Source organism: Leuresthes tenuis, unplaced genomic scaffold (genome assembly GCF_036924035.1).
Source record: "Leuresthes tenuis unplaced genomic scaffold, fLeuTen1.0.hap1 SCAF_15, whole genome shotgun sequence".
NCBI lineage: Eukaryota > Metazoa > Chordata > Actinopteri > Atheriniformes > Atherinopsidae > Leuresthes > Leuresthes tenuis.
Window position 1 is genome coordinate 5,704,727 of NW_027325369.1, and position 23,065 is coordinate 5,727,791.

Below are 23,065 nucleotides of genomic sequence, written 5' to 3' on the forward strand. Positions count from 1 at the left end.
GTCCTACCTCTCCGAACCGTGACACAGTCAACTTAACACGGAATGCCCAAAAGGAACCCATACATTCACAGGGAGAAGATACAAATTCCACACAGAATTGCCCCAGCTGAGACTCGAGAACCTGGAACCTGAGGCAAAAGTGCTAACCTCCACACTGCAATACACCTCACTCCTAAACATTGGAAACAATAGATTCCAATCAATGTATAATTTTTGAAAGAACCCCATTTTTGTCTTGCCAGTTTTTAAGGATCACTCTTCAGTTTCATTCTGTTGCCCAAATATATTCAGTTTTATTATTTCCCGTTAAATCCATGTTATTTTGTTTGATATTTAAGATTTCTTTTGATATATAACATTTATTTGATGGCAACCATGTGATTCCAAATCCTGTTTGAATATGTTTCCTTTTACATCAAGATTGTCTACAAAAACATATCATATTTACGTCGATTGATTAACCTACCTGTCCACGACACAACTTGCTTTGTTAAGCCTTTATGGTTAACATGATTTCAACTAGATAATATTTGGTCAATAATGTGAGATAAAACAATTATATGAAAAACAGACAAGTTTTTGGCACAGACTCAGTGGTGAGACCAAAGTCTGAGAACGATCTGGCAAAGTTCTCTGTGGGTGCAGGTTCAAAAGAAACTTTCATCTCAGTTTCTGCAACACTCAATCAAGTTCTACCTCAAATTTTAATTAAAAACAATTTCACATTAAGAAATAATCCCTTTACACGCAGGCATATTTTTCATGTATTCACTGGCAAAGCTGTCTCAAAACTTCTACAGTAGCCATGAGAGTCATAAAATTAGCAGATTGTTGACTGCAGTAAAGATAACAGTCATTACAGTAAATTGAATTTAATCACTATGTGTGATTAAAGTGTAGGAATGAGGAACTGCTGCAGAGACCGACCTAAACGTGTGAATGACTGCAATAAAATATGTAGGAGTATAGAGGATATGTTAAATTGGGTCTTGTCAATACAGTATACACACAAACACACTGACATAAATCAGCACGTTTGAGAGCAAATTCAGGCTTTTCTAATGTCATATTAGTCAGTGCTGTACCTTTTTTTTTACATAATAAAATAATCGTTGGCAATACTACATAATAATATTAAATTTTCCTCCAGAGAAGCTTTTGTGTATTATATGATGTGGTCCTGTGCTTGTAAACATCAGCATCATATCTGCTGTATGCTGGGGGACATATCAGATGTGTAAAGACTTCAGCAGGGCTCTTGTTTAGTCTTTGTTCCGTGTAAGAGGCCCGAGCAATGTGAGATGGGTATTTATCTCCTTTAGAATTTATTAGTCCTTCAAATATTTGCCTACTGAATATGAAAACAGGATTTTTAGGCTGTTCTGGAATCACCAGTCACATGTGCACGTTCAGTACAGTAACTTTTTTCTCTTTTTTGTTTTTACTACTACTTTGGAGGTCTATCTTGATGTTATGCAACACTAGCAGAATGATATCGTTCCTGTGCAATGAAGCAGCGGAGGCTGTCTGACCTTATTAACGCACCAAGTGACTTTGAATGAGATAACACATTTTCTGTCAGTATTCTCTATTTCATGGAAAGCTTATTCTTAAGGTTTGTTCAAATTGGTGGATATATTGTAAACAGATGTTTTACCTCGATCTTCAGTTTAGACCACAGCTGTGGTCTGAGATACAATATCATGTTCTTGGCTTGCCAATCCATCCTTCCATAAAACACTGACTTGGACTCAAAGTTGAATTTAATTAAGCGTTGATAATGAAAGTAAAAGAAGTCAAGAAATTATGAATTCACAGCTTCATTTTTTTTCCCACTCCAGAATTTGCCTCGAAGAAATTTGAAAAACTTTCTATTTTGTGGTGGATTGCGATGAGAGACTGCACTGTGTGCCTTTAGTAGCAAACAGCTTAAAGATCAATTAGGCTGACAAGCTGTGACTATACACTTAACACTTTCTGCACTGTATCAAATCAATATAACTTCTGAATTCAATTGGATGATAAACACTCTTTCTTCGTTCTTAGGAAGGCTTTGATTGTGAATGATGTGCATCCATCCTGTTCCTGAGTGATTTAAATCTAAAGAATCAAAAGGCTGCTTTGACAAATGCTTAATCTAGTACAACAACATGATAAAACAGCATAGCTATTAAAAGCTCTATTGACTAATATTTTTTGTCTTTGGTATGCACATTGTAATGGCAGGTATCTTTTTTCTCCTTCTCTCTCTCCCTGTCCTGTATAAAATCCCAGTTGGTGGTGACAACACAATCTCTTCTTGAAAAAAAAAAAGGATTGTACACATAATTCACTGTAAAATGTTAAGAAATGAGCAGTGTTGTCATTTTCTGGTGAGAAAGCCAGGATGCCTAATTCATGAGCTTCTCCTAAACCAAACCAACAGATATTGGTAGCTAATTCTGAAAATAACCTTATTTTGACGAGTTATGAACAAATACCGATTTTAATATAAAATGAATTCCTTCACTCAAACCAAGTTAAAACTGCTTTGTTCTTCATATCCTTGTCTAAGCAGGTTTCAATCATAAACTTCTTTTTATTACCTTGTTAACTGTATGCTGGCTAATTCCCCAGCACACTAAGTTGCTATTAGTGTACACGTTGTAAAAGTGAAAATAAAAAAAGAAACTGAATAAAAATTGCAGTCACATAGAGTAGCCTACCTGACATTGTACTCATACAAATCTGATGATTGGTCACTGAACCGTCTTATCCTCGGTGTAGTTAAAATTTGACCAGTAGGTTTAACGCAGCTAATTAAACTAACAACTTCCTCAGTTTGTCTCAACAGCATTCACATCCTTCCTATCTCTTCTGATAAGAGATGTTGTAAATAGATGAACACAAAACATTTGTGTCTTTGTGCAGGCATGTGAATGAGTCATGTGTACATAAGTGGAAGCAAATGAGAAAATGTGTGTGTGTTTGCACCTGCCTTCCTGGGAGGAAACACCTGCTGCAGAGTGTCATAGGCCACCTGTCGGACTCCATACTGCAGCTGACTGACCAGTCTTCAGAACTGATATGCTGTCTGCACAAGATCAAGCTGCAGCAGGAAGGTCTGTGTGAGAAGAAACAGCTGTCTTGTTAAATTCTCCCACAGCCGACCATCTGAGACAATGTAGATTCACCCTGCTGGCCCAAATTAAAACCAATTTATCAGACATGGATGCAAAAGGAAATCTCATCTGCATACTGGAAGTAACAGATTTAACAGAGTTTTCACACATGTGGGAAGACTTGAGATTGTTAAATGCAACTTACCAATGTGGAAATCATCAGTAATATTACCCAAAATATCCTGAAAAACATAGCAAAGAGTTTAACAGGAAAAATGAGAACAGACAATGAACAAAACATTGCCAATTACCATACCCTCTTTGAACATATCATTCCATTTTAGGTCAGGCTAGTAACAAGCTACAAGAATAGAAATGTTGGTCTGTCTTTGATCTTTCTTGATTATTTCTATATAAAGCACCAGTGAGGGCATTGTAGAAACAGGTTAATCTGAGGATGTAAAGCTCTGTACAATCAATGAGTACACAATGATAATCTCATCTCGTATATGCATATATGAGGTTTATGATTTTTCTTTATAGAGGATGGCAGCTTTCACTGTCACTGAGTCACTGAGTCACCTCAGTGATAATAGCACATAGTAATGGGTCTCTATAATTTGTAAACATTATAAACCACTCCTGCAGCAAATAATAATTATTTTTTAAAACAATCAGTACCAAATTAACTTTAAACAATCTCTTTGGATCTGTGTGTTTAGTGGGGGTGTATCAATTTGAGACATAAGAAACATGGGGTAACAAACGGTTCAGGGACAAAACATTACATACTATTGGATTTCATTCGATTTTATCACATTCGATGCTTGCTGATTCAGTTCAGAATATTTCTTGAACAAATATATTTATTTTCCAGTGTACATGAAAACAAGTTATTTTCTAAAGATCAGTTGTTGGTTATCTACCATCAATTAGTTTTTTTCTAAAGGCCAGGGAATCATGATTTTTTGTTATAGCACAGAAAAAAATGCATTTAATCTCAACACTTTGATCTCCCTCATCATCAAGGTAGCTAATCAGATGAGTGAGAGAAGACGGAAAGGAGCTTTTGTCTTTTGTCTCCTCCCCATCCCCACTACCACATCCTCCACTACGTCCTGTTGAGTCACATTTAGCTCCTGACGATCCCGTTGCTCCAACGGAGGAGGTCCCCATGCAGCTGGGGCACACCTGTTTAACCCCAGTGGATAAACAGTGCCGACTCTTAGCCGGGGAATGTTTTACTGTAGATAACCAAATCACTAGGTAGCCATGTGCAAAAGATTCCATCTGACACATTTGAATTCCAATTGGCTTGAATTGGACTATATTACTTAAGTGCCTTGAGATGACGATTGTTGTAATCTGGCGCTATATAAATAAAATTGAATTGAATTGAATTGAATTGACACCAAAAGGTTCGGCTAATCAATGAAGATGGGAGTACTGGTGAGCTGAACCTCCTCTCTGAGCACCCCTCCTCTGCATCTGACTCTCACGGCTATTCTAAGACTCCAACAGACATCTTTGTCTACATCTGCCTTTATTAACTCAGGTGCTGAGGCCAATTTAATTGATCAAGGTTTTGTGACCAAATCAGGTATTCCTACTGTTAAACTGCCTGAACTTAGGTCTATTAGAGCACTTGATGGCAGAGCCCTTGCATAGGTTACCGAGGTTACTGTACCTCTAGACCTGTTTCTGGTAATCATGTTTAAGGTATTTCCTTTTTGTGAATTCCTCACCTTTAGTTCTGTGATTTCCTAGGTTGTTGTTCTACTAGCCACAGATTGATTGGCAGAACTGGCAAATTATGGGCTTGAGCCTCTCATGTCACTCAGGTTGCCTCCGTTCTGCTGGTCTTTCTGCCTGGAACAAGTCCAGCTTTCCATCCAGAAACTCCAGATCTCACTTGTGTCCCTGCAGCCTACTATGATCCAGCAGAGGTATTTAGTAGAGATAAGGCTCCGTCCTCTTCCTCCACACCACTCATATGTCTGTGCTATTGATTGGCTCCCTGGTTCTCAACTAATAAACTATATAACAGGCTGCTACGAAGAACTATAAAATAATGACTCCCTTGCAGCAGGCATAATGTGACCATCCTCTTTACCCCTGGGAGCTGGCTTTTTCATTGCGGATTAGAAGGATGGTTCTCTCCATCCTTGCACCAACTATCATGAAGTCAACATTACGGTAAAGAACAAGTACCCCCTTCAGTTACTTAGCTCTGCATTTGAGGTTCTAATTGGGGCCCAGATCTTCACCAAGCTGGGCCTCAGGAATGCCTATTATATCGTCGGTATTTGTAAAGAGACCAGTGGAAGACAGCATTTAACAGTCCCCATTTTGAATATCTAGTCATACCCTTTGGTTTGACCAATTCATCCATCCATTTCCTATACCGTCAATCCGTCAGTCGGGTAGCGGGTGGGCTGGAGCCTATCCCAGCAGTCACTGGGCGAAAGGCGGGGTACACCCTGGACAGGTCGCCAGTCCATCACAGGGCCACATTGAGACAAACGAGACAAATAAACCATGCACGGTCACACTCACTCCTATGGACAATTTAGAGTCACCAATTAACCTGACATGCATGTTTTTCAAGTCGGAGTACCCAGAGAGAACTCACGCATACACGGGGAGAACATGTAAACTCTTGAACCCTCTTGCTGTGAGGTGACGGTGCTAACCACCACACCACCGTGCAGCCCCCTCGCAATTCAATTAAATTCAATTCAATTCAATTAATTTTTATTTATATAGTGCCAAATTACAACAATTGTCATCTCAAGGCACTTAAATAATATAGTCCAATTCAAGCCAATTGGAATTCAATTCATTGTAATCATAATCCAATGAAATCCAAATAATTCATTTCAAAATAATCCAATTCATTCATATAGAGCCAATTCAAAAAAACAATATCCTAGCTAAGGAAACCAACAGATTGCATCGAAACTTGTCTTCAGTACAATCTCCGGTCCTGAGCGTGCCTGTGGCGACGGCGGAAAGGAATGACTCCCTTTTAACAGGAAGAAACCTCTGGCAGATCCAGACTCAGGAAGGGTGGCCATCCGTCCAGCTGGGGTTTGAGAAGACAGAAAAGAGGGGGAAATAACACCGTAACACCACTCAAAGGATATCTGTTGGAACAGGGAAACACAAGTTAATAACCACAATAATGTCAGATGTACATAATATCATTTGAGAAATCAAACAGGGGGAAAAAAGAGTGCAAAGTGAGGAAAGGTGTGACATATGAGGTCCCCCAGCAGTCTAAGCCTGTAGCAGCTTAACTATGGGATGTTTCAGGATTACCGGAGCTATCCCTAACTATAAGCTTTATCAAAAAGGAAAGTTTTAAGCCTAATCTTAAAAGTGGAAAGGGTGTCTGCTTCCCGGACATTTACTGGCAGCTTATTCCAAAAGAGAGGGGCCTGATAACTGAAGGCTCTGCCTCCCATTCTACTTTTACAAACTCTGGGAACAACAAGTAATTCTGCAGTTTGGGAGCAAAGTGCTCTGTTAGGAAAATATCTTACAATGAGATCTTTAAGATATGATGGAGCTCGGTCATTAAGAGCTTTATATATCAGGAGAAGAATCTTAAATTATATTTTGAATTTAACAGGGAGTCAATGAAGAGAAGCTAAAACTGGGGAAACATGATCTTTCCTGGTAGTTCTCATCAGAACTCTGGCTGCAGCATTTTGGATCAGCTAGAGGCTTTTCAGAGAATATGTGGGACAGCCCAGTAATAAAGAATTACAATTAAACCTCAAATTACACCACACAGAATAAAAATACTTAATCTTATTTCCAAAAAGGGGTCATTTGCAAAGTGTATTCCTGAGTCTCCATGGTAAAACCACAGCTGTGGATGGGACTCCTGAGGTAATGATTTCCAGAGGTGTCATCCAACGAAAGATGAGGTGGGCATCTGAAGAGTAGATGAGTTTGGAAAGGCTAGTGGTTCGGTTGCTTTCACTGAAGTTAAGCAGAGAGGTTAGTGATGATGTCACAGCTAAACTACAGGCTGAGTGATGGGATCTGTAATCCAATATGAACTCCAGAGCTCATATCGGATGGGGTCACTCATCCCGTTTAACATGTAAACCCAGAATTAATCGTACTTTAACTTTTCTGCAGAGAGCCTTCTGGTGGCCTACAGTGAATGCTGATACCTGTGCCTTCGTCCTTGCCTGCCCTGAATGTAATCGGGGTAAAGCTTCTCATCAACCCCCTGTGGGAAAGTGCCAGACTTTGCCTGTTCCACATTGCCCTTGGTCCCATATTGCCATATAGTTTGTGACTGGATTACCCTTTTCTCAGTTATTCTAACTATAGTAGACTAATTTTCTAAAGGTTTGGTAAAGCCCTGGATGCCACTGTAAGTCTCTCCTCTGGTTTCCATCCTCAAACTAATGGACTGACTGAAAAACTCAACCAACCAATTAGAAACTATGTTACACTGTGTGGCTGGACAGAACCAGACTATTTGGTGTAACCCTATGTCATGGATTAAGTATGCCCACAACTCACTGGTTTGCTTTGCCACAGGAAAGCCTCCCTATTGGGAAACAGCCCCTTGGGCTACCAACCTTCCCGCTTCCCGTCGAAGGAGCATGATCTGGCAGTCCCGTCAGTCCAATCGCGCCTTTCTCGCTCCAGGAAAGTGTGGAGAGAGACCAATGGTGCACTCCTTTGAACAGTGGAAAGAAACTGTCTATCACCTGCCCAACACTGGTTGACTTTGATCACTGTTTTTGATTAATGCTTTTATTTTGATGCTTCCTGTTTTTCTTGGTGTTGCTACCTGGTGGGCGCGGTGGCTGATTGCTCATTCTACTCACCTGTGGAGGTGCCTGGCTCTGGTGCATTTAAGCTCCAGTCTACTTGTTGCAAGATTCTTAGTGATCGTCAGTGGTACAATAACCGTCCAACTATTTTGTCAAGGCTTATGGTTCTCGAGTTGAAATCTTCTAAGATTACTAAGTCCATGTTTTTACCCTGTCTTCTTCAGAAGATCCCCTCTCTCGCTGGATGCCTAACAGGGATCACTGTCATGGAGTTTCTGAGTTTCCATTTTATCTTACAGTATCATCTTTGCCACTACCACCTCTGCCACTCAAGTAACTCACTAGGAAAGATGTCCCAAACTCCCATTTTACTCCGGTCTGATCAGTAACCCTTTCACATCTCTGGATCTTTGAAGCTGCTGGATACTCACCTCTCTTGTCTGCTCACAGCACCGGTTTGGAAAAGGAGTTTTGATGTCTCTGAGTCTGCCATTAAGCAAGTACTTAAGTATTATTTTGGGTCTTTGTTTTAAAAAACTTAATTACCATTAACCTGCCTGCCTCCGATCTTTACTGGGTCTGGCCTGTAAGAAACTGTAAAGATCTTAACAGTTTCTTATCACAGGTTTTTAAGTATGGACGGTATCGTCGTCATTGTCAACCTCACTGTAACTTTGAAAATCCTTTGCAGTAGACCGTTAATCCACCAGTTTGTGGCTTTAGAAAATCATCAATGTCTTGTTATCTTGTCTTTATCTTTATCTATTCTTTCTGTGCTAGCTGTATTTTCATCCAGGGATTCACCATAATGTTTTTTTTATTTATTTTTATTTTTTTACCTGAACTGTTTAGATCTATTGTGCTGCTGCTATATTTATTCATTATTCAACAGGCATTTATCTAATGTTTATATTACACCTATATTGTTTATCACTAGAGTATAGCTCAACAGTATCACATGTCAGCTGAGGACAAGATTTACATGCACAGTTAAGTCAAGCTAGTTATAGCTCATCTTAATCGGGTAATTGGACTACTCTCCTTTGTCTGAGATTACATGTGTAGCTGGGCTCTTGAACGTAGCCCTGGCCTGAACCTGCCCCCAATGAAAGCCAGCTAGTATAAAGCCCTGCTTGGGCTGAAACATGAAAGGCTCTGAGCAAGCAGAGTATTTGTCATTAGAAGCTTATTGGTACCTTTAGCATAAATTCCATATTCCTCTAAATTCCAGAGAAGCAGTGACTATCACAGTGACTTGATCTAATAAGTGCAGACCTGTCCTATCACAGTAGGAGATTGGTTCTGACAGAGAGACAAGAATCTGAAACTTTAAAACCTCGAGACAGCTGAACTCAAAACCCCTTTCATTCGCAGCACAACTTGTTTTCAACCATGGATACTGACATTTTCACCAAGTGATTCTGTTAAAGGTTTGAGGTGAACGTGCTGGGAGGTCCACTTCTGGGAAGATTAGTGGTTGAATGTTTTCTACCTCTGAATAATCTTTCTCATTGTACAATGTTTGGAAATGACCTTATAACCCTTTTGGGGTTGGTGAGTAGCAACAATTACTTCTCTAAAATAATTGGCTTTCCTCCTTGGAATTGGGTTGACACACACCTGAATGCTCCTGACCAGGAAACTGCCAAAACTTTGGCTTCTATAGAGGTGTTCACACCTGCTGATGATTGATTAATCGTATGCACTTTATAAGCAGCAGCAGCTGACTGCAACTCATATGCAAGGAGTGAAGGTGTACTTAGTTTTTTTGCACTTTCAAGGTTGGCACTCTTCTCCACACAGCTTCAAACTGACAGGTCTCTATAAATAGCAAACAGATAGGAAATGACAGCTGAATGTTTCAGACCGTGAAACTCTGCATGCTAAATAACAATAATAAAAACAGAGGGGAACTTGGAGAGCACAGACCTATTTCTTTACCATCTTGAATTTGTTACAAAAAAGGGGGTGGGGGTGGGGGGGGATGATTAAGGTACCTCTTCATTCAAGCTCTCCCCACGATCTATAAGCCTCCAAGCATCTGTTGTTATGATGTGAAATAAAACAGATACACGTTTTCTCCCATTGTGCTGTTTTTCTTATAATTTGTCTCCCACAATAATTTCAGAAACTGTAGAGACCAATTTCTCATTCAGTTTCCTGAATATTTATGGATTGCTAACACACTGATATCAAACTTCAGTGAAAGTAAAGTACTGGGGAATAAATGCCCTCTGAGGTGCCAATATCAAATAAAGAAAGCAAGAACATTTTGCACTGACAGTAAATTATTACATTTTTGATTCCACGTATTGCTCACCCGCTTCTTATCGCTCTCACATCACTGTCTTGGTAGTTGTGTAGGCTGTCAGTAGAGGGCGCTAACAGCCCTGTTTCCACTGCCTGCAGGTCAGTGAGGAGCAGCTTAGGTGTCCCTCACTAAAGACATCAGATCCACTCTGCGTGTGCTTTAATTTTCAGACTGAATGCTTCTTTTTGCTGGTTTAATATGAATAATTTGAACTGAAGCTATGCACTAATCTTGTTACGGGCACTCTATTTGATTCGAGCTCAGTGATACAAAAACAATGTTTCCAAACAGTAAACAACAATTTCAGTAAAATGGAAATTGACGCTGAATCGTAAAAATGTACATATACAAACTCATATAGGAGAAAACTTCAATAATAAATCCATCAGCAGTCCTCTCTTCATTCATGCTCCTGCCCCAACTTACGATTGGTTCCAGGATTTAATTGTTCCAACTAGAGGCCTGTGATTGGCCCGCTGAGATGTCGATCACGGTGAGCGCCCGGTCCGTACTTTGGGCTGCAGAAACTCACCGCTGCTCCTCTCCCCTGCTGCTTAGAGCGTCGAGCGGCGACGGGTAGTGGACTTTGCGTGTTTTCTTGTGCGTCCGTGGACCAAACAGTAGCAGCGACGGTGCGCCTTTCCTCCTCCAGACCCGCAGGCATCCCGGGGAGCTGCCGTGAATGCCTCGGACAAGAGGAGGAGGAGGATATAGCTTTTCTCTCCCTCTTTACTCTTTATATTGACGGACTGAGGTATATATATTGAGCTTTTCCCTCATGATAACCAACACTGAGCGGCCAGCGACATGTGGACTAATCCGGGGAAAGTGCATCGCTTCTTGCTAGTGTGTCTTCTCCTCACGTTGTGGGCCGAGGTGAGAACTTTATGTGATTTCGTCTCGGAGGCAGATTATATTTTTTTGGGCGCTGGTTTAATTTATCAGTCGACCAAGAGTGTCTTTTTGTAGACGGTTAAATTCCAGCTTTAATTGAATTGCATGCCCACAACTGAATCATGTGATCTGGAATTTCTAAATTTGCGCTTCCTTCAGGGGATAAATTAGTTTAGCAGTTTCCTAATTTCAAAATCGTTTACAGTGTTATGAGCTGCAAGTCGTGCATGTGAAATAAGTCAGTTGCTTTGGAGCAATATAAACTTTTTTTCCTTACAAAGTGCCAGTTGCAGAATGTTGTAAGATGCCAAAATGAAGACTCATATGACGCTGAAAGATTCGGTGAAAAAGCTTCCCACATTTGTGGTGCACCTTCATGCGCAACAAGAAATAACCCCACACCTATAAAAAGTTTTAAAGTTTTTAATATTGTTCCGTTTTTTTCTGAGAAGTTTTCAGTTCTTTTGAGGAAAGAAAAAAATATTTGAACTCAAACTCAGACTAGAGGCTTGCAACGTTGGTATCTTTGTAGTGTACAGCTGCAAGCTGAACTGCAGAGTGAGCTAAATTGGAGTACTAGGTCTCGTTATTCATCTCTGAAGTTCAGCGGTGCCAAAGTGTACAGTAGTGAGGAGGATTGGGATGACTTTCTAATGCAGAAAAACAAAAGAAACAGAACATACAAATAATATTTATATATGTATGTAAGAATAGGTCATATATATATATATATAATAGGATGACATACTTTTGCGATACACTTGCTGTTTTAGAAAGTCTTGGTTGAAAGTGATATCTAAGTGATCTAAGTGATATAAGTATTTGTAGGCCAATTGTACTCTCTGTGAAATACTTTAAAAGTACTAACTGTGGCGTGAAGGAAAAGTAAGCGTTCTGAATCGACTTTGCAGACCTTTAGTTTTTGCAGTCTTACTACTTCACTTCACCTCACATTTGAGCGTTCTCTGTGCTCCTCAGGTGTCTCAGTCCACGGGTTACTTTGAGCTGCAGCTGATTTCGGTGGAAAACCCCAGAGGTCAGCTCCTGAGCGGCGACTGCTGCGACTCAGAGAAGAGCGCGGCGGGCGGCCACTGCAGCGCGGACGAGTGCGACACCTACTTCAAAGTGTGTTTAAAGGAATATCAAACGGAGGTCACGACCAGTGGAACGTGCACCTACGGCTCGGAAACTACTAAGGTTATCGGTGGGAATAATTTTCAGTTCAGGGTCGGCCAGAAATCCGGACAGAACCGGAACAGCGACGCAGGGAAGATCGTAATTCCTTTCCAGTTCGCATGGCCGGTAAGTGAATCGTGACAGTGGAAATCCAAGTTTATGTACAAATTGTGAAAATGTTGTGGTTTCTTGTTTGTAAAACATTGGATCTTAAAAAGTGGTGACATTTCCCTTTGTCCGTTATCAGAATTCAGGACCAAATCTGTTATTTTATAAGTTCTTGAAATGGTGTGAGGATGACCCCTCAATTACGGCCCATTTAACATAATCTCATGTTGGTAATTCGGTGTCAGAATTGCAAATGGAAGATTTTTTTAATGCAGCGTGAAAGTGGTCATACATACCGTAATGTTGCAAGCGTTGGCACAGGTTCCTATAAGAACACGCTAATTGGTCTAAGCATTTTCTGGCAGCTCCTTTTTCACCTCCACGTGCCAATTTGGCTAATTTTTGTGTCTCCGCATAATCAGTTAGCTATCGAAGGATATCGCATTATTCGTGGGAGCTTTTGAGTGAACATCCGTGTGTTTCTGATGAAACCAAAGCCACAAGCGCGCATGACGCGTGACTTTTACGCACGGGAGCGGCGCAGTTGTGTCTCGGTTTGATGAGTTACCTAACAATCCGCTGTTTGTGTGTCGTCTGTGTTTGAGGTAAGAGGAAGGGGGTGTTGTGCTGGTGTTTGGTTGGGGGAAAGAAGGATTCTCAAGCAGTGCTGATTAAGAAGTGGCAGGTAATTTAGTATCTAATCCCAACATAGCAAGGAGCTACTCCAAACAAAACCTTCTCCTGCTCCTGTGTAAAGTCAACGTGGGAAACTGGATCAGTGCTGGCACTCAGATCTGTATGAAACTGCTGTTCACAACAACAGATCTTTATCAGGGATGTTTCAGAGTGACTGCTGAAGAGGGAGAGATCACAAGTTTGATTCACAAAACAGCTGAATGAGCTGTTGAAATTATCCTCAGTCACTGTTAGCTAAACAAGTGAGGACTAACCAGATGATGAAAAGAGCCAAGCACAGTATTTACTTCTAACATCATGTGTTCTACAGTGTACAGTATCTATTAATCAGTCAGACAACAGAAAACAGATTGATAATGCTTTAATAACTTTTAATTTAAGCCATGCTCTCTACTGCATGCTTAAATTTCTCCAGGGATTTTTAGCCTTCTTTGAAGATGCTGAGCAATAGTCAAAAATTACTTGCTTTTTGTAGATTTACTGTATTTTAGACATTTTGGGCTTTTTTGGGGGTTGTTCAGATAAAAAAAAACAAACAATGAAAACACAAGGCCTTGAATAAGGTAATATTGTATGCAGCGTTATTTGACAGTTATTGTAATGAAATATGCAACAACATTGTTGGAATTTGTTTTAAAAAAACTAAATATTAAATTGCTTGAAGAAAATCATTAATAAAGTAATTGAAAATCTGTTGAAATAATCGTGTATCACTGCAGCTATATATACATGAAAGCACAGAGACCCCTTCCATGTATTCATGTCAGAATGTACATATCGGGTGCATTGTGTGCTCGGCTGGTTACATGACCTCCCCATTCATCACTCCCCATGGTCAGCTGTCAGCAAAGGGGAAGATGGAAGTAGTAAGTTGGGGCCCTGCGGGCAGATATGGTTACCACTAAGTTGTATGTGACACAGGCGGTGGATATCAGTGTCACCAACTACTCAAGCAAGTGAAGATCCCCGGTCAATCTGACTGGGGATGCCTTTACCTCGCTGCCTCTCAGGTTCACGCTCTGTCCATTATTGGGTCATTGTCTCGCTCGGCGTGTGTGGGGTTAGTATTTTCCACTATCTGCCCTGAAGGTGGTGCAGTCTGTGTATGAGTGTGTGTTAGGGTGGGGTGGGTGCATTAAGAATGGAGGGTATCCGTGCTCAGCAGCTTCTTATGGTGAGGCTCTCAAGACTTGAGGCAGTTAAGGAATTTTAAAGAATATAATTGAAATTTTTCTCCAGACATCATAATAAGCTTGTACTTTTGGCTTGAGCAGGTTGCTCAATGCTGGCTAAGCTGCAGCACTGTGTTGGGGACTTCTTATGTTAAAATGGACTTAAATTAAATGTTTACTTCTGATTTGGACTGTAGAGCTATTGATAAAGGATGTAAAAAAGCTTGTGATAATGATGAAGTCTCATTCAAAAAGAATGTGCAGCATTATGAACTCCTTCCGAGTAGCGGCACATGCACAGGACAGCGTCTCTGAGCTTTATTTTATTAATATTAGCATGGTCTAATCACTCTAAAAGAGTATGATTTCTTGTTCAACCATATTAACTTTAAAAAATGTAAATTCATCTGCAGTTGTCACATATGAAAGATTCAAGTGGAAATTGATTTTGAAGGCAAGTTTAAAAACTTTAAAAATGAAAGTCAGGTTTGTTATGTTTATCTGCTGTTTATTTTATCACACTGGATGGTTTGAAGTTATGGAAATGCCAAAGCTACGGAAGGAACCCACATACAGTCATTGCCTTCTTCATTTTAGCATTGCATACACTAAACACTGAAATATGTTGAGTATAGCCTAATTTCTTTTCATAGTGCCAGAAAAACAAGAAATATGTGCAGCAATTTTTTTTAAACGTGTATATGAAGCAAAAATCGTTTGTACAAGTCTTTTAGCTTGAAATGCAATATTTGTGACGAGCCCCTGAATTCTTCAACACAGCCTGAGCCCTCTTAGACAAGATTTCTGTCATTTTTTTATGTAGTCTTCGGGATTAGTTCTCCAGGCTTCTTGAAGGACGTCCCAAAGCTCTTCTTTGGATATTGGCTGCCTTTTGTTCTGTTATCTGTGAAGACAATCCCACATTGCTTCAATGATGTTGGGGTCTGGGCTCTGGGGAGGATTAATCCCTCCATAAGACCTGTTGCCACTGATTTTCAGTCCAGTTTTTGAGCCATTTGGCATACCTCAGCCTTTTTTCCCCGTTTCCCTTCCTTAAGAATGGCTTCTTGAGAGAGCCTGTAGGACTGTTGCGCTCAACCACTTTTGAAGATTCTGGCTTCTTTGAAGCAAATTATACTATAATTGATATACATGCTTTATATTAATAAGAGCTGTGTGAGTAAATGAGAAAAACCTTGTAAAAGGCTTTGCAGACTGTATCAGCTGAAAAGGCAACATATGTACCTTGTTCTCCTATTGCAATACAAGTAATATTTTTTAAAGGTGGACTAATTCATGTGTTTGGTTTATTAATCTGAACCAGTGGGAGATTTTACAAACTACTGCAACTCATTGCTTATTACTGCCTATGATGTTTGCCACCTTGATTGGGCGATCAAAACAAAAAAAATTACAACACCATAATAACTTTCTTTGCAGGAATGAAACTCACAGAGAGAAGTAATACATGGCTACTTACAATTTGAAAAACCAAGAAATGTTCACACAGTCTTTTTACATCAGCTCAAAATGTGACAATGATTAACGACACACTGTTCTGCCATGGGCGTCCCGTAATTCTCTTTTTTTATCTCAAGCCCTTTCCACACAGCCCGTTTTAAGGCAGGATGGAAACCCCTTGGATCAGTATCTTGTGTATAAGAGCAGAGACGAACTATAGGACTTAGGGTAATCTGCCATTGATGCAGCTCTTACAAAAACTTGCCAAATTGGCATACATGTATTCAGGGGGAAGCACCTTTATAGCACACTGCTTTTACCAACTTGGTTGTTGTGAGTCAAGTGATTTTGCAACACCAACTTGCTGTGTTTAAGCACACACTGATGCAACGCTGATCCCTATATATTTGTCTAGCAAATGACCAAAGGGACGTCAGGAGGACGCCTTTTTTTCTTAAGATAAGGTGCAGGGCGGAGAGTGTACCTACAAAGACTGAGGGAAAACAAAAGAAACATCAGCACTCCAAGAAACCTATTCAAATCTGTGGACCAAATGGACCAAACCATAGAGAAGCTAAGAACGGGCGCAAACATATTGTAATTCCATATGTTGCAGGAGTCTCGGAGAAACTTAGAAGGAGCTTCTCCAATCATGAAATTCCAGTGCACTTCAAACACCCTCAGACAGAGACTGGTTCACCCAAAGGACAAAACACCCAAACAAAAACTGAGTGGCGTCATGTATGTAGTTCAGTGCAGTGTAGCGAGGAGTGTGCGGACCTCTATATAGGAGACACCAAACAACAGCTCCACAAGCGCATGGCACAACATAGGAGAACCGCCTCAGGTCAATACTCGGCAGTGCACCTACATCTCAAGGAAAAAGGACACTCTTTTGAGGACAGTAAAGTCCACATTCTGGACAGAGAAGACAGATGGTTTAAGAGAGGAGTCAAGGAAGCCATCTATGTTAAACTGGAAAAAACAGTTTTTTTTTTTAACAGAGGAGGAGGTCTCAGGCATCACCTTCCCAGCACCTACAATGCAGCTTTGATTCTTCTCCCAAGGCTGTTTCACAATCATTCACACCTTGGATCCTGTGAGCAAAACTCACCCTTTCAGGCACATAGACAAGTCAGAGGTGATAATGACTGTAACGACATGCACACTGCTTTGGGGGTTCAGCAACACATGTGACTGTACCGACCTTCTTTGCTTATAAGCTGATACTCCCCACCATCTAGTTCAGAAGTGAAGAAGCCTTTTTGGATGAGCGGTGAAACATCTTCAAGCTCCTCGAAGATTGATTACCATGACCTGATAATCTCCATCAACGATAAGGTGCAGTCACTTTGTAAAAAAAGGCCTGTGTTCGTGTTACATGCAAAGTGCCACTGTTGTTAACCTTTTCAAACTTCTCTTTAACTGTAGCACTATGAACCACTGACTCTGAACAATGCTTTAATGTATTACTTCCACGATTACTTTTCTTTTGATTACTTGTTTATTACATATCAACCAAATTTCTGCCTCAATTTAAGTTTATCCTTGCATGGTATACCTGAATTTTTTCTACTTAAATGAAAGCACATCAGCATGACTTTATTCTTTAATTATAAAAATGATAAAGGCGTTGGCTTTATTAACCAATATCTCTCAATCTCTTTTATTTTGCTCTGGCATCCCGTAATCCAACAATCAGTTACTAACAGAGGGTGTTTTGTACAAGGCAGTGGTCTGTGGCCTCTGGTGCTGCAATAGTGGACTCCATTGGTTAGCTTAATTATCTGGGCCAGTGGTCCTGACATGAATTAGCTGCAAAAAAGCATATTGTTCTGCCTTCTCTCCATCTTCTTCACCGATCATTTTCCCTTCACGTTAGCCCCTCCGGCTGTTTGGGTCTGTAGTGGCATGTTTTTTCATGAAAAACAAGTGGGGGGATGGATTGGGTGATAAAAGGAGGGAAGGAGTGATGATGGGTCCGAGAGAGGAAGAAGGAGAAAGTAGCCCCCCTTTAAAAATAAATCCTCCACCCAGTTTCCCTCTGAGATCACGAGGGAAGCGTATTTTTAGGATGAAGACTTTTAAGATGATGCCTTTTTTTTTTCTTAACAGTTATGGCTGGAACAAAAACAAGCATTTCCTTCTCTTCTTCCTCTGCTTCTCCCCTCACCCAAAGCTACCCCAGCCAACCATCTCTTTCTCCCTCTCTCCTTATGGGGTATTTTTAGAGCTGCTGTCCTCCCCTCACCCCTCTGTGAGTAAATCAAGGATCAAGAGTGTGTACTCCTTCAGTTTCATAGCCCACTTTTTTTCCTGTCTGCCCCCTCTCTTGCCAGAATTTCTTCCTCAGCCTGGCAGAGATGCGGGGACAGAGGTGGAACAGCTGTTCTTTAGAAACCTCCTGCTCCGCCTCCTAGAATAAACATTTTTGTGAAATACTATCACGAAAACAGGCCATGATTACAGCACGATGAGCATAAAACCAACTATCTCAGAGGAGTATCAGTGAGCAGTCACAAAGTGCAATGTTGGATGACAACAAGTCACTGTATTCCTTGGTAGACCTTTGTTGCCGTCACCACCGGCAGTCGGCTCGGTTGGCTCATTTGCAGAGTGCATACTTGGCGCTGTCTCCTGCTCCACAATCAGGAGCTCTTTGCACTTTGGTGAAGCTTTTTTGGTTGATTAGTTAGGATAGGACACTCACCTGGATGGACGTGTAGGGTTGCTGTGGTTGCTGTGTCAGGAAAGCTCAGTGAGTGAGCATGTGGTATTCAGACAAAGACTAAAATGTCATATTTTGTGTACATTTACCCACACGTTTTTCGACAGCTGTTACTGTTTCTAGAGATGAGACAGATACCTACCCTACCAAATGACACTTAGACATGGCTAGCACATAGTCAGAATTTCAGGATTGACTTGCTATAAAGTATCAGTTATTCCGATCCCCCTATCCCTACAGGACAACAGTTTCATGGACTGTACAAACACTGGAGAAGTGGCTAAAACCAACTTTTTAAGAAGAAAGATAACCATTGTTGTGGCTTGTTTATTTATGGTTTTACCATTTAGTACATAACCAATTTCACCTGATCATACTGTACAATCTATTACCAAGAAAATCACAGTGAATGATTTCTTAGCCATATTTTTTCATTATTACTAATCTTACACTTGAGTCACAGTAGTTATTTTTAAGATACTCAAATTATTCTTTAACTAGGCTAAGAATGTGTCAAATTTATATCCTCTCAACAATGATTTTTTTTTTGCCTCTTTTGACAAATGTACTTTTCTGTAATTACATCTTACTCCACATAAAAGATAATAGGAAGAGGTTGTCATTGCTTGAATTGCATCTCTGAAGTAAATATAAAATAATTATGTAATACTTCATTTTTGTTATTTAAATTGGGATAAGATAGTGAATAAAGAGAGAAATTGGGACAAAGCTGCAGGTTTGGAAATGTATTAAACAATTTCCAATTTTTATATGTTTGCACTGTGTCTGTAATAAGCCAAAAAGCCTTCCAAGATGACCACATCAAGGTTTTGTTACAAGGTGTAACCTTGGTTTGCTTGGCAGCCAAAAACAGTGCGCTCATCTTTCCCACGCTGGTTCCAGGTCAGATGACCTGGTTCTGGTCCAAGGTGTAAATATGTGTTTAGCTGATCTGCCTGGCCAGCAGATTGATTATTGATGCTTCAGGTGGAATTTAGATTTATGTCATGTTACTGGAGATGAGACAGATACCTACCCTACCAAATGACACTTAGACATGGCTAGCACATAGTCAGAATTTCAGGATTGACTTGCTATAAAGTATCTGGGTTGTGATTTATGTGTAACTAGTGTGTTAGTGGACAGCTTTGTGTGCTGGCATTAATTGCACCTTTAGGAGATAAATATGTAAATATCTCACACTACCACATCAGATAAACAAAAAAACTTGCTGCTGTCCCACTCTAGATTGATATTAAGTTTCTTGAAGTAGATGCAATAAACGTAACATCAATTAATCATGTTGATACAGCATCATCTCATTGTGAAAAGCTACAAGCAATGAAAATTTGTCACTATTACAACAATTGACAATAGGGACATGTTTAACATGATAGCTGGTGAATGTGGTGAAACAACAATCGCACATAACATGGAGGCTTAACATTGTGGGATTTATTCCTCTGGTGTCCACTAATATTGTAATTATGTGGTGTCAAGCATTAGTGTTGCCATAGATACCAGTAGATCATTATACACTGAGTACTGATTCAGAACAGGAGTGAAAACTGTTCACAGTGTCATCAAAGAAAAGACACTGCCTACAACTATGCTAAGGAGTTCCATAAAAGGGACAGTACTTTAATAGAGCTTTTATTGTTTTCTGTGTTCCAGGAAGCTTTACAGTGCTGCTTCCCAATTCACCCTTTGTGATGAAGTAGAGTAGAAAAATATTCAAGTAAACAGATGGTATCTTAAATTGCATTTAATGTATTTTCTGTCTTTTTTTTTTTGTGACATCCTGTCACTCTGTGTTCCCTCATTTTGTAATGTGTGTGATAGGTTAATGCAGATGTAATTAAATGCGTGTATTGGGCTTGATTTCCCTCTTGAGTTCTAGTCAAGCTAAAAGACCTAAACACAGATTGCGATTAAAGGTGGAGTGGTTGTAAATCAGGATTGGAAATGGAAAAACGGATGAATGGAGTTGAATGCAGTTTTTGATCCCTTTTGTTCAAAAAGTAATAGAGTGTGTTCACTAACTTTGATGCTTTTTTTTTTTTTTTTTTTTTAACATGCTGTTTCTTTCAGCCTGGTGGGTTTCTTTGCAATTTTATTTTCTCAAGTTTTTTTTCACATGGAGGAGGAGCTGGACATTCTAACATATATGTCATACTTGTAGTGGAGAAACCAAACCAAAAGAATAAATGCTCCAGAGTTCTTGTAACCACATTCAGCATGAATACACCCTGACTTATCACTTGTCTTCCCCAAAGTAAGTTTTAGAAATCAAACAGAGAATAAGTTAATAGAATGCTGCAACATGAACGTCATGCAGCCCGCTGTAAGCATTTACTTCAGAGGGATTGGGTGAAGGTTCAACAGGGTTTCTCAACAATCTCTAACAGTAATCTCCGTTACCCAACCTACCCCTTATGGAGGAACCCCTGTAACACACTTTCACACTTGTGAGCCCATAATGTGTCTAAACGTTTGTCTACCGTGCTCTTTTGGTATGTTGTGAAGAAAAGTGAAAGTGGCGGGCTATAAAATATATGACAAGAGGGTTTTCCCACAGCAAGGGTATCACTTTCCCTGTGGCACCGTGGAAATGAGGCTGCCTCAAACCTTTTGTCACTGCACCTTTCTGAGTGAATAATGAATTTATACCTGAGCTTTTGTGCCCAGATATTGAGTTATTTAAGATAAGTGGAGGTGGGGGAAACTTGCACAGAGAAGTGGAAAAAGAAGAGGGCACCTACACATGCATTTGAGAGCATTTACATAAAGCCTCTCTTGGGCTGCTCTTTGCAGTGCAACATGCTGAATTCGGTATTCATGCCTGGTTTAGGTGTTGGCTTCTCCCTCGACAGAACTGTGAATTATAGCTACATCCTGTTGTGGTGAGGAGAAGAATTGAAAGTAAAAAAGAAAACCGTTATTGAATCACTGAGATCCATCATGGAGACTATTTCCTTCTTCTCCCATCTGGGTTCATAGAGTCTTCCATCTAAAATGTATTGAAAGTTTCTGAAAGTTAAATTTTAAATGTTTTGATGTTGGAGTAATATACACATCTGTTTAAACTGTTCTTATGTCATATTAAATACAGACAGCTGTAGGTGTCCAAAGATCTTCAGAGAAAGCACCTTTGGGTTGAAGTGCCCACAGCTAATATCTACACTAAATCCACAGCTAGAGATTAATGGTTATAAGTGCACATTCTTACAAATGTAGACAAATATTTAACAGATTTTCCACTGAATGAATTGAATCCCAGTTCACATGTTTAGAGGTGACTGTCCCATGCAGAATAGGGTAATCATTTAGTCTTAATTATTGGTGGGTATTGAACTCATATTGAATTAATCATTGGCAGTCTGGAACAATATGATGTTTAGAAATAGGTAGGGCTGGGTATCAATCAAAATTTTTCGATACCAGTACCTTTACCTTCACTTTGTGCACGGTCAAATAATTAATTAAATGAGTCGTGTTGCTGTCCTTAGCAGCTATGACTTTTTGGCATATACTGCATCGCGCACTATTGACATCAATCTTGGTGAAATAGAGCCACGCTTTTGACCTCAATGGCATTGTATAACCGGTTCAACAACACGCACACAACTACAGTTCCCAACGCAGATACACGTGAACCCCGTCTGTGGGCGTAACCACATTTTCCTGCATGCGGCAAAGTGTAACACTAATACAGCCAGTTGAGGGTAGCATGATCAGTTCTTGATCACGTGATTAATCTCTGGGTACCGAAACTTGGCACTGAAAGACTAGGCATGTTTTGATACTCGGTACAACCGAAGCATTTAGGTTGGGGGGCCTTAAAAGAACCGAAGTTTGGTACCTAGCCCTAGAAATAGGTATTGAATAATTGTTTAATAACCGCTCAGATATGTACAAGTTCCATCTTCAGTGCACTCTTTGATATGTTTAGTTGAATGGGAATACTGCTATCCCAAAGGTGTTCTCAGTTCAGACTGTTCCCATTTGTGCTTCCACAATGGTGGCATGAACTACCAAAGCTGTGAGAATTGTCGTGTCCCTCCCAATCTTAGCAAATCTTTAGAAGACTCATCACCTTGAGAAACACTTCTATACCCTAACACGTACTTACTTTGCAGTTAATACTTTTGTCAGAGTATGGACACTTGAACGACGTTCCCGATTTACAAGTGGCTTTGGATAAAAGTAACTGCTAAATGTCTGAATGAAAAAATGGTTTAGAACATGTCCCAAACTAAGATGTCAGAAAGGTTTCCTTTGGAAAAGGTTCTAAGTGCATGTATCACCAGGTCAAGGCCACCAGGCCAGACAAGTTAACTGCAAGTTACCTAACTCACGCACAAAAGAAAAAAAATTATGTCAGGTCATAGCTCGGAGAAGAGGAAAGCTGTAATCTTATATATTTGAACTGTACATGGTGATGTAGGGCACTTCTTTGCCTAGTGGGAAAGTTAACACACTGGTAGAATTTAAAACAAATATTTCTGAGCTCAGTGCAGAATCATAGTATGATGGCATTTGACAATGTCTTCAGTGCAACCTTGCAGTTGATGATGAATTTTGGAACTCATCTTTGCTTCTGCACAAACTGTAGC

At 40.1% G+C, this 23,065-nt stretch overlaps 1 protein-coding gene across 2 annotated transcripts in view; it reads left to right on the forward strand.

Annotated features, from left to right (window-relative positions):
• The first annotated feature begins 10,772 nt into the window (after positions 1–10,772).
• LOC140269877 (protein jagged-2-like) overlaps positions 10,773–23,065 on the forward strand; it is a 61,673-nt gene continuing 49,380 nt past the window's right edge. For both annotated transcript variants that reach the window (XM_072364885.1, XM_072364886.1), the window contains exons 1-2: positions 10,773–11,090; positions 12,087–12,410. In XM_072364885.1, coding sequence (XP_072220986.1) covers positions 11,022–11,090; positions 12,087–12,410 — 393 coding nt within the window. In that variant the 5' untranslated portion in view covers positions 10,773–11,021. The remainder of the gene's footprint in view (positions 11,091–12,086; positions 12,411–23,065) is intronic.